Consider the following 16,974-nt stretch of genomic DNA (forward strand, 5'->3'; position numbering starts at 1 on the left):
CAGGAGCTCTGTTTGAAGAACAACAATAATTTATGGACATAATAAATCTGGATGAGGGGGAACTGAAAATGTCAAACCTCTGACCTAATGCTTTTGTAAAAGTATAAAAGAAAATCTTAAACTTGAAATAAATAGGCAGTCCAAGAAAACTGAGAGGCTGTCCCATTGCTCGCTGACACCGTTCATCTCTTCAGGTTGAATCCCTGGCCTCTGGAGCTGGACTCCGGCACTCTAAGTCACAGAGCAGGCCCTGGAGGTGTCCTGCAGGGGCCGCCAGACTCCAGGCTGCAGAGAGGCTGGGGGACGGGGGTGCGACCTGCGGGGCAGAGGTTTGACTGCTAGTAACCTCTGCTGCGGTAAGGAGAAGCCTCAGCAGTGGCAACAGCCTCCCCAACCATCCATCTTTGCTATGTGACAGGTGGGAACTTAAAAGCTCAGGTCACGTGTCTCAGCTGGCTAGCCTACTTACCCCTTGAAGACTGGGGCTGGGGCAGGCTGGGGCCAGGAGGAGATGCCTGAGAAAGGCACAGGGCAGGGGGAAGCCCCTGGGTGCTCTGGGGTCTTAAAGGCTTGTAGGGTGAGGGCGAGGATGTACACGTGTGTGAGAAGATGCCAAACACAGTGTTCTGCTCTACGCCCTGGCACACACCTCCAGCATCAGGCGTTGTCTGCCTTAAAGGCCCGAATTTGCCTGGGAGAACCAAGATTTCTACAGTTGGAGATGGAGAAGGAAATGGCAACCCACTCCAGGATTCTTGCTTGGGGTGGGGGTGAGGGTGTCCCATGGACAGAGGAGCCTGACTGGCTGCAGTCCACCGGGTTGCAAAGACTGGATGACTTAGTGACTAAATGGCCATCAGCCGGAGTAGGCTGGGCTCTGGGTACCAGTTTAACCTTGGAGCTGCCTCTGAATTCTCCAAAAGCAGTTCTGTCCCTTTTTGACTGGTCTCCTGGTCCTCAGAGAGGGAAAGGGACGGTGGGGAGAATGTCCCAAGACTCTTGCTTGGGAATTCCTAGGGGATGCTGAGCTCAAGAGCCAGAACTGAGGGAAACTGATGGGGGGTGGGGTGGTGGTGCAGACAGCCTGGCAGCTCCACAATCCCTTGAGAGTGACGGAATCTTCACCCTCCAACCCCTCCCCCACCACCATTGTATAGTCTGAAATTCAGGGACCTGTCTCCACTGAGCGACTTCAGCTCTCTTCACCGCCTCGGAGTCGGCCTTTTGCCACCAATCTCCAGTCCTGGGTCCACACTTGCACTCTCTCCCGCACCCCGCGTAGCCGGCGCTTCTCTGCCCTTCGCCATCCTCGCTTCCCCTGGCTGCGGGGCGGCATGGGCCCTTTAAGAACCGCAGGACCGGCTGGCAGCAGCTTGGGCAAGAGCGCATAAAGGTTCGGCCGAGAGCCGGCGGGTTCGGAAGGACAAGGCACCAAAGATCGGGCTTAGGGAACCGCGTGTGCACGGCCGAGAAGGGTAGGGGCACGCCCCAGTCGCCCCTCCGCAGACTTGTCATCTCTTTTCTGACCTGACGCTCGAGCCCTCCCCTGTCGCCTGCCCCGCCCCGGTCCCGCCCCGGCCCGGCCGCCGGGTTCGGGAGCCGGGACACCGGGCCCAGTGCCGCAGCCAGAGGCAGGTAAGGAGGACCTAGAGTCTCCATCCTCAGCCCGTGGCAGCGCTCATCATCTCAGCTCTGCACCAGCCCAGGGCGCCTCAAGGTGACCAGGCTTGCGGAAAATGGGAGGGGAATGACCCCCAATGCGGCGTTTAGTTGGCAGTGTGGGCTTTGAGTCCGGGTGGTGAGCCCGTTCGAGGCGAGAGTCCAGGGCGCGCGGACCCAGGGCTGCCGGCAGGAGGGACTGGCCAGGGCACCTCGCCTAGAGATGGGGAGGGAGGCGCAGCAGGAGGCCCAGAGCCTACCCTTCCTCCGCCTTTGCCTGGTCCATCCTGCGGTCACCCTGCTACCCTGATTTCCTAGCAGGCAGAGGCTGCTGCACCCCCAGTCCTCACCCCCACCCCCATCCCCGCCGCGCCCCATCCAGTCCCCAGAGACTGCTGGCCTGCAGGGTAAGGAGATTAGAGCCTCCTCGGGCAGGAGGGAGCGGGTGCGGGCTTCAAGGGGCCCGTCTGGGGCTGGGGCTGCTTGGGACCGAGGAGAGGTGGGGACTGAACGAAGCTGCGCTGGGAGTGGTGGTCGGTGGAGGGCAGATGCTCTGGAGGTGGGACGTGGGAGCTTCCGGTAGCGGTAGCCGATCTACCCTGAGAAGGAGGCGGGGAGGCGAGGGCACAAGAGAAAGCAAGGGAGCTCCGAGCCAGGGATGGACGTCTGCCCCAAACTGAGCAGGGCCTCTCCCTTCAGGCCGGACTTGGCGTGATGGCAGAGAAGACTCTGGAGGCCGTGGTCTGTGGACTACGACCTGGAGCTGTGGCCATGGCCGTGGCGCTGGAAGATGGGGCGGAGCCCCCTGTGCTGACCACGCACCTGAAGAAGGTGGAGAACCACATCACCGAAGCCCAGCGTTTCTCCCACCTACCCAAGCGCTCAGCGGTGGACATTGAGTTCGTGGAGCTGTCCTATTCCGTGAGGGAGGGGCCCTGCTGGCGCAAACGGGGTAAGGGAGCCGTCTGGTGGGGAACTGTGGGCCCCCATGATTTGCCTCTTCTGGAACAGGAGGCCTGGGTTTGTCCCCTGTTCTACAAATCCTGCAGGAGCCAGTCCACTAAAATCTCAGCCTTTCACTTACTCTGCAGACAGCTGAGGTCCCAGGGTCTGAGCTCCCTTCACACCTGTAAGCACCAGGGGACACTAGGTTCAATGGTTATTTCCTCTTCTAAGTTGATGCTAGTGCTTCTGGTCCTTGAGGAGTTGTCCTTTTTTGTTTCAGGTAGAGCTCCTACCTTGTAGGGTGGATATGAGAAAGTCTGGGCTGTACGGCAGCGGTTGTCCTGTGGTTAGCAAAAATCCTTGGCCCTATGGAGCACTGCTAATTTTAAAAGATGTTCTCATTCCTGTCTTCTTACTTCATTCTTGCCAAAGTTCTCCAAAGCAGGGAGGGTGAAGGGTTGGTAGGATAGGTGACATCTTGTTGTTTAGTTGCTAAGTCTTGTTCGACTCTTTTGAGACCCCATGGACTGTAGCCATCCAGGTTCCTCTGTCCATGGTGTTTCCCAGGCAAATTGGACTGGGTTGCAATTTCTTTCTCCAGATTTGCCCGACTCAAGAATAGAACCTGGGTCTCCTGCTTTGCAGGTGGATTCTGAGCCACCTGGGAAGCCCTTTCTATGTTGCTAATATGAAAACTGAGGCCCAAAGAAGTTGAGTAACTTGACTGATGTCACACAGCTAATAAGTGGCAGTGTGAGGACCAGAAGCCAGGTTTCCCAGCTCTCCTTGCAGTGCTCTTTTCTCTCTCTTATCTTCCCTGTTAAGCATTCCCATCTTCACTGCTTCTCTCTTTAGGACAAGTGGGTAATGGGATAGCCTGAGGCTCCAAATTCTCTGAATCCTCACCATCTCCCCTCCTTTGCTCCTCACCCCTTCCCCCTTCCCTGGGCAGGTTGAGCTGGGAATAGAGAAGCTGGGGTTTCCCCAGAGCCTGGGTGGAGTTGGGACATTCTTCTCTGAGGTTTAAGAAATGTTTGGGGTGCTTCAGGGCAGAGCTGAGCCTGTATTCTCTCCGTACTCCCAACCCTCACTCCCATGATCGACCAAAAGATCACAGGGTCTGAGTCACTAGAATATGAGATATCTGGGCTCTCTGCTTAGTGCCCTTGGTCCTGAAGCCAGTTTGGGGCACAATCAGGAGGTACCTGTTATTTCCTTAACCCTCAGCTTTTAGGACTTCCCTGGTGGCTCAGACGGTAAAGAATTTGCCTGCAATGCGGGAGATTGGGGTTCGATCCCTGGGTTGGGAAGATCCCCTGGAGAACGGAATGGCTACCTACTTCAGTATTCTGGACTGGAGAATTCCATGGACAGAGGAATGTGAGTGGTACAGTCCATGGGCCCCCAAAGAGTTGGACATGACTGAGCAACTAACACTTTCAGTTTTAGGAGAAATGAAAATTCAAAAGAAGTGTCTAGATGGGCCAACTTTCTGGTGGCTTTAACTCAACTCACTAGCCACAAATGGGCACCCCGACCAGGTCCTGCCCTCCTTTGCCCTTGCCAGCCCCATTCTGTTCTACTGGCCATCCTGCCATCTTTTGCATCCCTTGTCCCTCTCTCTGCCCTCTGTACTCCTCTCTTTTGCCGCTTTTCCCATGTGAATCCCTGTCCTTTTCTTTGGAGGATAGAGAGCAATTAGAGGCAGTGGTAAAGAGGCTGCCTCTTGATGCAGGAGACACAGGAGACACGGGTTTGATCCCTGAGTCGGAAAGATCACCTGGAGAAGGAAATGGCAACCCACTCTAGTATTCTTGCCTAGAGAATCCCCATGGACAGAGGAGCCTGGTGGGCCACAGTCCATGGGGTCACAAAGAGTTGGACATGACTGAGCATGCAGGCACATTCACTCATTTCAAGAGGAAAAAGAATAAGGGGCATGGAGAAAGGGAGATTCTGACTTTCCCAGGTCAGAATTTGTCACCTGCCTCTCCTGATTATATATGACATTTCTTGATATTCAAAACACTTTTAATTATTATTAATCTCACTTAATAGTCATAATAACCTTTTTTTGTCCTTGGGAGGAGATACTTCTATCCTTATATTACAGATGAGGAAATGGAGGCCCTGAAAGAGTAAGTGACTTCATAAAATTGCAAAGAAAGTTACTGATGGGGGCAGAGCTAGAACTCTGGTGGGTCTCCATCCTGAAAGCCTGGGAGGCAGGCCCTTCCCAGGTTGAGCAGTTGGGGTCCAGCAGGAGTCCCAAGACATGGGTTCTTAGCCAGTTAAGCTGCGTGATCTTGGGCAGACTGCCTACCCTCTTCTGCTGTCACTTTCCTCACCAATAAACAGGGATGATAAGAATACTCACTGCATGGGCTTGTGCAGCTCAGCTGAGACATTAGCCATGAAAATGCTTTGTGAAAGGCAAGCGTAAAGATAATATTTGAATTCGACATCAGAGTTCAATCAAATGCTTAGTGGTAATTAAATGAGGGGAAGGTTTATCATTGCCAGTTTTTTCCGGTAAAAGAAATCACTTCTTGTGTGGAGCTCTGAGAGGCATATGCTGGTGTGCACAGCCACACGTCTCTCTGATTGATGGTGACAATGACTGAAGCAGAGGGTTGGAATTCATGATGTCCCTTCTCCAAGTAAAGAACTTGCTGTGTGACTCTGGGTGTCACTGGATGTCTCTGGGCCCTAGCTGCCTCATCCATTGCAATAGCAGTGACTGAGGCCACGAGCTTTGTAAACCAGAAAGCACTATCCAGGCAGTTAGTATGATCAGGATCCCACAGTGGGTACCAGAGGATCCCCTGTCTGATGGAATGTGTTCAGAAGGACAGCTGGGTGCTGCGGAGAGAGGGTGAAAGATCACATCCCTTCACTGCCTCTGCTAAGGAGGTAGAATGGAGGGAACTGGGCTCCATAGGGGATGGAAGAGAGTGGTAGTGAGTGTTGGCTGGTAGGGATTGGTGTTTCAACCTCACTGAGGCAGGCCTGTAAGCAGGGCAGGCAAGGCCAGCCTCCTTGACTTATCTTTCCTCTCCACCTCCTTGTCTCGGCAGTTGACTCTGTGGAATCCCTGCCCTCTGCTCCCTGGATTGTATTACATATATGTTGTTATATAGCAGAATTTTCCTCCCAAAGCCTGGAGAGCCTGTGCCTTCCTTTTCCATTTTGAAATGCTGCTCATTCTTCAACACTTAGCTCAGATGCCGCCTCTTCCTTGAAGCCATTCCTGATTTTCCCCTTGCCCCTCTACCCTCATCAGTTCTATTTTCTAAATCCTCATTGCACAAGACTTATGCTTGTATGATAACCCTTACTTTATCTTTCTTCAGATCTATAGATGATTTCTTTTTTAAAAAATTACTTGTTATTTATGTGACTGTACTGGGTCTCAGTCGCCACATGTACTATCTGCAGTCTCCATTGTGGCATGTGGGATCTTTAGTTGTGGCACGCAAACTCTTGGTTGGGACATGGGGGATCTAGTTCCCTGACCAGGGGTTGAAACTGGGCCCCCTGTATTGGGAGTGCGGAGTCTTGGCCACAGGATCACCAGGAAGTCCCCATAGATGTTTTCATGTCCATCTCTTTTACCTAGACTATCACTGTCTTGAGTGCAGGAACTGTGTCTCCCTCTTTTTTTTTTTTTGATTGAGTGTCTGATAGAGTTTGGAATGTAGTGTATATCAGTAAGCATTGTCACATGGAATTAACATTAAAATGTCACTTGCTTTTAATGCGCTCTATATACCAAGCACTGTGTCATAGACTTTACATACATATGTATATATATATTCATTTCTTTCTTTATGGCTGCGCTGGGTCTTGGTTGCCGTGCGGGCTTTTCTCTAGTTGTGGTGAGCAGGGGCTGCTCTCCAGCTGCCGTGCGAGGGCCTCTCATTGCGGAAGCCTCTCCTGTTGCAGAGCACAGGCTCCAGGGTGTGCAGCTTCAGTAACTGTGGCACATGGGCTCAGTAGTTGTGGTGCACAGGCTTAGTTGTTCCATGGCATGTGGGATCCTCCCAGTACATGCATTGAACCCATTTCTCCTGCACTGGAGGATTCTTTACCACTAAGCCACCAGGGAAGCCCTGCTTTACATATATTATCTCATTGAACCTTTATAGCGACCCAATGAGACAGATACTACCTATCTTACAAGGAGGCACCTTACAAATGAGGCACCTGGAGCTCAGAGAGGTTAAGCAACTTGCCGCAGGTCACACAGCTAGCTGGTGAGTGTGGAGTCAGAATTTGGATACAGATCCAACTGATTCCAAATGTGTACTCTTAATGCGTATGCTGCCTCCCAGTGAGTGAAAGGTGAGATTTTACTGGGCCACAGTAGGGGCTGCTGAGATAAGCCTGGTGGGGAGACAGAGCACGCTGATGAAAGACTTTTAGACGGAGGCCAAGGCTCTGAGAACACACATTCAGAACAAACACTAATTGAGCATCTAGTACATGTCAGCCAATCTGCTAAGGTTACACACACAGACCCTGTCCCCAAGGAGCTCACTGACTAAGAGGCTGGGGGAGGGGGCTGAGGGGCAGGCACCTCAAGTAACAAACATGCTGGCGTATGAGAAGTGCTGTGGGAATAGAGGACAGTTGGCTAGCTCAGCCTGGAAACTGGAAAAGCCTTCCTGGAGGGGGTAAGAGAGTGACCGCCGGGTTTATAGAAGAGAAGTAGGGTCCTCTGTTGGGTCCCCTCTCCATGCCCATCCATCAGATGTGGGGGTTTTCCCGCAGCTTTCAGAAGAGCGCTGTCACCTCTGGCACACTGACATTAGTGGTGGTTGCTTCTGGGGGGACAGAATGAGAGGGCACAGGTCATCACTGGGGCTCTGAGGGTCACTCTGCCATCCTAACCAAGTCACGGTGAGTAGAGCCTGCCTAGTTCACTGATAGCCATGGCTCCTAAGAGTTTTAGGTGTCTCTGTTCATTGAAGTGCTGATCAAAAGTTCCTCCCTCCCTCCCGCATTGCAGGCTATAAGACCCTCCTTAAGTGCCTATCAGGTAAATTCTGCTGCCGGGAGATGATTGGCATCATGGGCCCCTCAGGGTCTGGCAAGTCCACGCTCATGAACCTCTTGGCAGGATACAGGTAAGGACAAGGCTGGGGCAGAGTGGGGGCAGGGCCCAGGAAGAGAGGTGCCCTGGGGAGCACGGTAGAGGTTCCCTGACCTCCATCCCTAACTGACGGCATTCCTGCAGGGGGTCTGGAATGAAGGGGCAGATCCTGGTCAATGGGAAGCCGCGGGAACTGAGGACCTTCCGCAAGATGTCCTGTTACATCATGCAGGAAGACATCCTGCTGCCGCACCTCACAGTGCTGGAAGCCATGATGGTGAGAGCTGGGCAGCCCCTGCCTCCTCCCAGTCCCCCAGGCGCCTGCCGTCCCCACCCTTTCCATTGGCCAAAGGGTCAAGGCCCTGCTGCCCCCACGCATATCTGATCTGCTCTCTCTCTGGGCTCCAGGTCTCTGCTAACCTGAAACTGAATGAGAAGCAGGAGGTGAAGAAGGAGCTGGTGAGTCAGGGCGGGGTGGGGGGATGGGGAAACAAGGCGGCTGCCCTTTCCAGGCCCTGAGATCTGGGGTGCCAGATCGAGGGATTTAGGTGGGAGGAGAGGGGTGGCCAAGGCTGGGATGCTGGATTTAAGGGAGATGCTTATTTAAATTGGGGTGGTGGGGCTTGCCTGGTGGCCAAGTGGTTAAGACTCCACACGTCCCTTGGAGGGGTCCCAGGTTCCATCCCTGGTCAGGGAACTAAGATCCCACATGCTGTGCTGGGTGGCCAAAAAAATAAAACAATTAACAGATATTTTGAATAAATAAATACATCGGGGTGGTGCTGGGGGGAAGCAGAGACTCTGAAGCTGACCTGGGCTGGATCGGGGGCTGGGCCAGGTGACAGAGATCCTGACGGCGCTCGGCCTGCTGTCCTGCTCCCACACGAGAACAGCCCTGCTCTCCGGCGGGCAGAAGAAGCGCCTGGCCATTGCCCTGGAGCTGGTCAACAACCCACCTGTCATGTTCTTTGACGAGCCCACCAGGTAGTTCTCCCCTCCTCTCCTACTGGGCTGCCCCCTCCCCTCTAGCCCAGAGCCAGAACTGGAGGCTGCATCTGCTCCACTGCTGGAGACCAGAGCACGAATTTGCAGCCTCCTGGGGCCAGAGAAGGGCTCCACCCCTGCCAAAGCCTGTTGCCTAGCAGCCCTATCCTTCACCCTCGCAGAAATCCCCATGTCCTCCCTGGCTGATGCCACCCGCTCCTTCTCTCCCCCACAGCCAATCAATCACAGAGTCCTGCTGAGTCTACCCTCTTTCTCCATCTCTCAGATTCACCCCACCCCCATTCTTAGTGCCAGTGCTTAAATTCAGGACATCATCAACTCTTGCCTGCATTTCTGCAACAGACTCCTCTCTCCTTGTCTCCAGTCTCTCCCAGCCCATCTTTCCCCCAAACTGCAACCAGAGTGAACTTTCTAAAAGACAAGTTTGGCAATACTTACTCCTCTGCTTAAAAACATGCAACGATTCACATTTGCCCTCAAAATAAAGGCAGAGGACTTACAAGGTCTGGGGCTGAACCTACTTCTCTGGCCTCACATCTTGCTTCACGCTGTCTTGTATTTTATGCTCTAATAAGATTGAATCGCTTATTATTCTCTTCGTCAAGCCATGTGTTCCATGCCTTTGAGCCTTGCACATGCTGTGTCTTCTGCCTGGAATGCCCTTCACCACTGCACCTGCCCTTGCCCCCTCACTTGACTTAGCTCTTTCTTCTGCCAGACTCACTCAGGAACCTCCTCTGACTCCTCTCCCAAACCTTTGTACAGCGGAGGTGAATTCTCCCCTACTTTTCACCCCCTGTTTCTACAGCATGGTCCACATTGTCTCAAATGATCTGTGCATTTCTCTCTCTCTCCCCCTTCCAACCAGAGTCTATGTCTTATTTATTTGCCCTTGTAATCCCAGTGGCTGGCATTCAACGAGTGCTTAATAATTGCTTGTTGCACCTAACCGTAGTCTGGGCTTCTTGGTACCTCTAAACACCTGAATCATACAGTGTGGATGGGATATAGGGGTGGCCAGAGTGACCCCCTTCCTGCCATCTCCCTCGCCCTCATAGCAGCTGCCCCATCCAGACACTCCCTTGGCCATACACACCTCACCCTGCCCCCTGGTGGCCTCTCTCTGGACAGTGGCCTGGACAGTGCTTCCTCTTTCCAAGTGGCGTCCCTCATGAAGTCCCTGGCCCAGGGGGGCCGAACCATCATCTGCACCATCCACCAGCCCAGTGCTAGGCTCTTTGAGATGTTTGACAAGGTGAGGGTCTCTGGGACTCAAAGGTGACTGACCAGCGATGGGGAGAGGGCCAGGGGTCGGTCAGGGTGTGGTGGGACCTGCCTGACCCCCTTGTGCTATTTTCTTTGCCCTTCTTTTTCCGCCTCAGCTCTACATCCTGAGCCAGGGTCAGTGCATCTTCAAGGGCATGGTCACCAACCTGATCCCCTATCTGAAGGGGCTCGGTTTGCACTGCCCCACCTACCACAACCCGGCTGACTTCAGTGAGTAGGGGCCTGGTGGTCCAGGCTGGGATATGGTGGCGGGCCAAATCCAGGGGTCCAGATCATGTACTTGGACCTCCTGGGGGCAGAGATCTCACTGTCGCCTGCCTTCCACACACACTCAAGGAATGGCTGGCTTGCCCTTGGGAAGCAAGGAGATACCTTAGCTGAGTGCACTCCCTCTGTGTCCCCCAGTCATCGAGGTGGCCTCTGGCGAGTATGGAGACCTGAACCCCCTGCTGTTCAGGGCTGTGCAGAATGGGCTCTGTGCCATGGCAGAGAAGAACAGCGGCCCTGAGAAGAATGAGGTGCCCACCCTCTGTCCCCCTTGCCCTCTGGTGAGTAGGGGTGGAGGGAGCAGGATGCAGAGTTGGGGAGGGGAGACAGGACCGTGGACATGGCCCAGCCAGAGAGGCTGTGCCCCAGAGCCATGCCAACCACTGGGTACTAGGAAGAACCCAGGACTTGGAATAGACCTACTATTAGCTGTGTGACCTTGGGCACATTACTTAACCTCTCTGAGCTTCGGCTTTGTCGTTCATTTATTTGTTCAACAAATTCTTACCAAGCAGCTGTAGTGCCACCTGGTAAGCAAGGTTGAATCTGTCTCTGGCCTTGTGGCCAGTGTGGTTTACTGTAATCTTTAACTTGGGGGTGATGATACTTATTTCACAGGCTTATTGGGAGGACTAATTAGATTAGTCACACAAAGCTCTTCCTACTCTAGCTGGCTCTTTTCCTTAAATGAGAACCTGTGACCCCAGGGGACCAGGAGGGTTATTGTTGCTGTTGTCATCATTACCACTGTTAAAAATAGTATCGTGAAACTGGTTGCATAAAGGTATTATGCCCTTAGGATAAACGTATTCAATGGATTAAAATTTCCCCAGAATGACTGGGAATTCCCTGGCAGTTCAGTGGTTAGGACTCTGTGCTTTCGCTGCCTAGGATGTGGGTTCAATCCCTGGTCAGGGAACTAAGATCCCGCAAGCCATGCAGCTCAGTCAAATAAAGTTTAAGAATAAACAACTGATCTATTTGTAGCCACCACAGGTGTCCTTGACTCCCCTTCTGTCTCCTCCCTCCCCACTTCTGTTTACTTCCTCTTTGTGTCTCTCTGAATCTCACTCTGATTCATACCTCTAAGGCCAGCTTCCAGGTACCCAGCTCAATGGTGGAGAATTCTGGAGGACCCTTGTCCCTGGGGACAGGCTCAGGGGTTTTCCTACTGACTGAGCTGGCTGCGTGGTGGGTGCGTGGGGCAGCCCCTCACCTGATCCAGTTTCCTCTCCCCAGGAAGTGGATGCCATTGAAAGCCACACCTTTGCCACCAGCACTCTCACGCAGTTCTGCATCCTCTTCAAAAGGAACTTCCTGTCCATCCTCAGGGACATGGTGAGACATCAAGTTGGAGGAGGGGGAGGCTGGTGTTGGCCTGGCCTTGTGTGGTGTAGGATCCCAACAGGGGAGATGGTGATGGGTCGCCCTCCCAGCAGCCTCCCAGTGCTCCCATGGGTCTCTGTGCCCGTGAGGGCACACCCACATTCCTATGCAAGTGTGACTCACCCATCCCTAGCCTGTGATCCATCCTCTTTCCTCATGATCACCCCTCACACAGGTCCTGACCCACCTGCGGCTCATATCCCATGTGGTGATTGGCGTGCTTATTGGTCTCCTCTACCTGCAAACTGGCAACGATGCCAACAAGGTCTTAAACAACACCGGCTGCCTCTTCTTCTCCATTCTTTTCCTCATGTTTGCCGCCATGATGCCAACTGTGCTCACCTGTGAGCTGAGATGCCCTGGGCATGGGAGGACGTGGGGAGCATGGGGTAGGGTCAGGGTGCTATGCCTCATCAGCCTGTGTCTTCAGTCCCCTTAGAGATGGCAGTCTTCCTGAGGGAGCATCTCAACTACTGGTACAGCCTCAAAATGTATTTCCTGGCCAAGACCATGGCTGATGTGCCCTTCCAAGTGAGCCTCTTCCTCCTACCTCCCTGCTGCCTCCCTCCTGTCTTGCTCCTTCCATCCTTACTTCCTGCCCCCACCTCAACCTTGTTACGTGCCATCCTTCCCTTCACTTCTGCTTACTTAGCAAGAGGTGGTGAGTACCAACCATGCACCAGGCTCTTTGTCAGGCCCTGGGGATGCAGCAACAATAATGACGGAAGTAGTCTTGACCTCATGGAATTTGTGTTCCAGTGGGAATAAGAGAGGGCAAACAACACATGATGAAAATAATAGCCCTACAGATGACTCTTACTCAAGGCAACAGAGAGCAGCATGGGCTCTGGAGCCTTGCTCTCCTTGTTAGCTGCAAGACACTGAGCAAGTCACCTAATCTCTCTTGGCTTCAGTGTCTCCATTTGTAAAATAGAATGATGATAATATCTACCTTGGGATTGTTTATGAGAATGAGATGAGTTAATACAGGTAAAGTACTTAGAATAGTGCTTGGCACATACTGAAGTACCCAATAATGTTTGCTGGGTTTGATTGTTATGGCCACCACCACCCTCTTCCAAGCACCAGGGTCACCCTTTGAGCAAATTAGAAGACGTGTTCCTTCCGCAGGGCGAGGGTGCATTGTGCCAGGGTGAGAAGAGTACAAGCGGGGGCTTGGCTTCTGGTTGCCTCTTGGTTGAGGGCCTCGTACAGGGAACAACCCTCACTCCTCCACTTGATAGTCTCGGTCCCTGTTGCCAGGAACTGATGGGGACAAAGGGCTCCCCAGGTGGCGCTAGTGGTAAAGAACCCGCTTGCCAGTGCAGGAGATGTGAGAGACACAGGTTCAGTCCCTGGGTTGGGAAGAGCTCCTGAAGGAGGGTATGGCAACCGACTCCGATATTCTTGCCTGAAGAATCCCATGGACAGGGGAGCCTGGTGGGCTATGGTCCATAGGGTTGCAAAGAGTTGGACATGACTGAAGTGACTTAGCACGTACAGCGGGACAAAAGGCTCTCATATGTAAAGGAATTAGCAATATAAAGAACACACTGGTCCAGATGGGATGGATCTTCAAAGAAGTCACCAGGCCTGCATGGGTCTGAGTGGGCCTGATGGAAGGTGAATGAGGTTCTTAGAGCCAGGGAAGGGGACCCGTGTCAGGCTCATGTGACAGCATGAGCAGGAGTACAGAGGACCAGGCATGGACACTCTAGCAATCGCTGTCCTAACGGCTCCTGCCTGGGTGGAGTGGAGGGTCTTGGCCGCTGCCCAGCCCCGTGCCTGCTCCCCAGGTGATATGCCCAGCTGTGTACTGCAGTATCGTGTACTGGATGACAAGCCAGCCGGCTGAGACCAGCCGCTTCCTGCTCTTCTTAGCCTTGGGTGCCTCCATGGCCTTGGTGGCCCAGTCTTTGGGGATGCTGATTGGAGGTGCCTCCAGCTCCCTACAGGTGAGCAGCTGGCACGTGGGGACCCCCAAGAGAGGGGTCGGAGTCTTGTGGGAGGAAGCAGGGGCTGGCCTAAGGAATGGGATGGATCTCGGAAGCCTGGGCACCCCCTCAACTCCAGTCCTGAGTCTGTCCTGGTCACCCCTGTGATGGCCCGGTCCCCCTCCCTCCCCTGCAGGTGGCCACCTTTATGGGTCCTGTCACCGCTGTCCCCGTCCTCTTGTTCTCCGGTTTTTTCGTCAGCTTCAAAACCATCCCCAGTTACCTGCAGTGGAGCTCCTACCTGTCCTATGTCAGGTCAGTACCCCTTCCCTTACCATCCGCCCCTGCTCCTCCTTGCAGGAAGTGAGAGATTGCACCTGGCCTCTGGCAGTTTGCCCAGGTGGCAGGGGCCCTGTGCTCTGCGTCCTGCTCTGATGCCTATGATTGCCTAGGTATGGCTTCGAGGGTGTGTTACTGAGCATATATGGCATGGGGCGAGAAGACCTGAGCTGCCTGACGGAACACTGCCCTTTCCAGAAGCCAGAGAACATTCTCCGAGCCATGGACGTTGAAGATGGCAAGCTCTACATGGACTTCCTGGCCTTGGGCATCTTCTTCCTGTTCCTGCGGCTGCTGGCGTACCTTGTGCTCCGCTACCGAATCAAGTCTGAGAGATAGAGCTCTGCTCTGGCCTGGGCCCCAGCCCTTCGGGACTGTTTTAACCTTGTAGACTTGGGCCCTCCTTTCTCTCAGCTCCTTTGCAGGCTGGCTGGCAGACTGCACTCCCAGCCTTGGCCCTAGGGGTGGGGGTGCCAGGCCTCTCTGCCATGCCCAGGAATCTGTCCAAGTTGATGCAGTCTGTAGCTTCCTCCCTCCTCTCTCCAACACCTGCATGCGAAGACCACTAGCAGGCTGCCACCCTCCTTCCTGCCCCGCCCCCAACACCCTCCTCTGTTGTCTGCCTGGGAGCCCCTGGCTCTCCAGGCCCCCCCTTACAATTGACCAAAGTGGCCCCCCTTTTGGGTCCCACCACACAAGTGTATGTAAACTGGCTGTTATAAGGTTGGGCTTCTAGGGCTGGGTCCCAGTGAGGTCCCCTGGATGTCCTGTTGGAATGGGGCAGGGACAGGCTCTGGAAGTCTCTTCTTCCTTCTCCTCACCTCTCTCCACCCGTAGACCCTGGCTGGTCTGGACAATCTGTTGGGACAGGTGTCTGGATCTGTCTGGACCATCCCTCGCAGTCCTAGGGCTTGGAGAGGCCTGGTGCCTTGGGCTGTCCCCCGGACCCCTCTGGTGGGGGCTGGGCCTGTGGCTCCACTGCAATAACATCTCTGTTTCTTTCCCATCTGTTGCTGGAAGTGGAGAATGCACTTTATTCCAGGGTGGGGGTGAGGGTGGGGTGGAGGCGGTGGTGGTGAGTGGGCGAAGACCCAAGCCTCCTTTCTTGCTGTTCATGTGGTCCCGCAGTGGTCCCTCCCCTCTCCTGAGTTACAGGCACAGATACACTACACAAACAGGCAATCTCAACCCTATACACACTCGCCATCCCCCCAGTGGCTCAGAGGAAGGGTGATGGTGGCATGGTGGTGGCAGGTGCTGTGGGGAGGGCAATGCCAACCTCTTCCAGGGGCTCCCACTTTGACTCTAAGGATGAGGTTGATGGTGCCCAGGCCGTCTCCAGGAGCTGCAGGTGTCTACCTCCCCGTCTTCCCTCCTTCCCAAGCCTGGGGTGGCACAGGGCACCAGCTCCCTGGCGTCAGGACCCCACACAAGCACAAAGCGCGAGCATGAGTTGGACATGGTCACTGCCACCCCACGGCTCTTCTTTTGTGTGTCAAGCTGGCAATGTCACTCCTCCACCCCTTCCACGGCCACTTGCTGCTCATTCAAACTCCTGTCCCTGTCCTGCTACCTGCTTCCTATCAGCCAAGGTGGGCCCTGGGGGTCAGAGCAGCATGGCCGGGGCACCGGAGTGACAGATGCACCTAGAACATGTCTGACTTTCCTGGGGTGGCTGGGGTCCAGGCTCATTCTACTGCTGATTCCCTCTTCCCTTAGGGCACTTGTCACCCCTTCTTCCTGTGCACATACCTCTCTACCTTCCTTACCCTGCAACGGATTCTCCCCATCACACAGAGAGGCCCATTGTATTTGTGGGATTTCACTCATTATTAATAAAACCTATATTTATACAGTATGCTGTGTGGAAATGTGTGTGGCTCTGGCACTCGGTACCATGGGCTATGAGGTGGTCTTCAAAGCTCTTGGCAAGAAGTCTATGTGCTTTAGGGAGCTGTGGCAACAAAGGATGGGAAGTCCTAGATGGAAATCAAGCTGGTGAGTGTGTAACTTATGAGATATCTGTATTATGCTCCACATCTTACAAATGCTTATGTTCACTATCTCAAGGGAGTCTCAGATCAAACCCACATTACCCCTCGTGACAACCCATTTTGCAGATAAGAGAGCTGAGACTTGGGTTAAGTAACTTGCCAAAGGGCCCTGAGTTAATGGAAGTGGGAATCAGCTCTGGCAACCAGGTCTTCTGCCTCCTGCCTCATCCTTGGCATCAGCTGATGATGCTTATTTATGGTGGATCTGCAAGCTGTGTGCTTCCCAGGTGGCACTAGTGGTAAAGAATCTGCCTGCCAATGTAGGAGACTCCAGAGACGTGGGTTTGATTCCTGGGTGGGAAAGATCCCTTGGAGGAGAAAAGGCAACCCATTCCAGTATTGTTGCCTGGAAAATTCCATGGGCAGAGGAGCCTGGAGGGCTACAGTCCATGGGGCTGCAGAGTCAGACACAGCAAGCATACACATACATACAAACACATGCAAGCTCTGTGCATGGGTTCTGTGTCTGTTGCATGGGTGTGTTCGTGCCTGACTGATAGCTGGCTCTCTTTTCAGAACTCACTGAACCCTGGTTCCCCGATTGTGCCTATGGGAGAGAGGGGAGGGTTAGGAGTCGTGAAAGCAGTGAGAAGCAGAAAGCTCCAGGGGCCTAAGCCCCTAGATAAGAAGTGGCAGGGACCCCACTGAGCTCAGCACAGCTTTCCCCATTTCCTTTTCACTTCTTTCCTACTGAGCCACACTTCCAGGGCCAACCCATCAGCCATGAGGACTGCTCTGGTTGAAACCATTTGGTGTTGTCTGGGGGCTCCAAAGACCTCTGGTACCATAATTTTTTATGTCTCAGCACAGAGAAGATAGAGAGAAATGATTCATTAGAATAGGAGGCTCGTGAGACTTACAAGCAGGCAGGCAAGGGATGCTTCACCCAGAACTTACTGGGCTACAGTTTTATAATCAAAAGAAAAATGAGGAAGCGGAGAAGAACTTCTTTGTCTTTGACATCGTGCTTCTATCATCAGCTCCTTCTCCAGGTTGAGCAGGG

At 53.6% G+C, this 16,974-nt stretch overlaps 1 protein-coding gene across 1 annotated transcript; it reads left to right on the forward strand.

Moving 5' to 3' along the window:
• The first annotated feature begins 2,373 nt into the window (after window positions 1-2,373).
• Window positions 2,374-14,256, forward strand: ABCG4 (ATP binding cassette subfamily G member 4). Its single transcript, XM_052652891.1, has 14 exons — window positions 2,374-2,611; window positions 7,616-7,733; window positions 7,844-7,976; window positions 8,108-8,158; window positions 8,538-8,683; window positions 9,836-9,959; window positions 10,087-10,201; window positions 10,397-10,539; window positions 11,498-11,596; window positions 11,820-11,988; window positions 12,075-12,175; window positions 13,441-13,599; window positions 13,775-13,893; window positions 14,031-14,256. Exons 1-14 carry the CDS (start codon window positions 2,374-2,376, stop codon window positions 14,254-14,256), a joined length of 1,941 nt encoding a protein of 646 aa, XP_052508851.1.
• The last annotated feature ends 2,718 nt before the right edge of the window (window positions 14,257-16,974 follow it).

This window comes from Budorcas taxicolor, chromosome 15, assembly GCF_023091745.1.
Source record: "Budorcas taxicolor isolate Tak-1 chromosome 15, Takin1.1, whole genome shotgun sequence".
Taxonomy (NCBI): Eukaryota; Metazoa; Chordata; class Mammalia; order Artiodactyla; family Bovidae; genus Budorcas; species Budorcas taxicolor.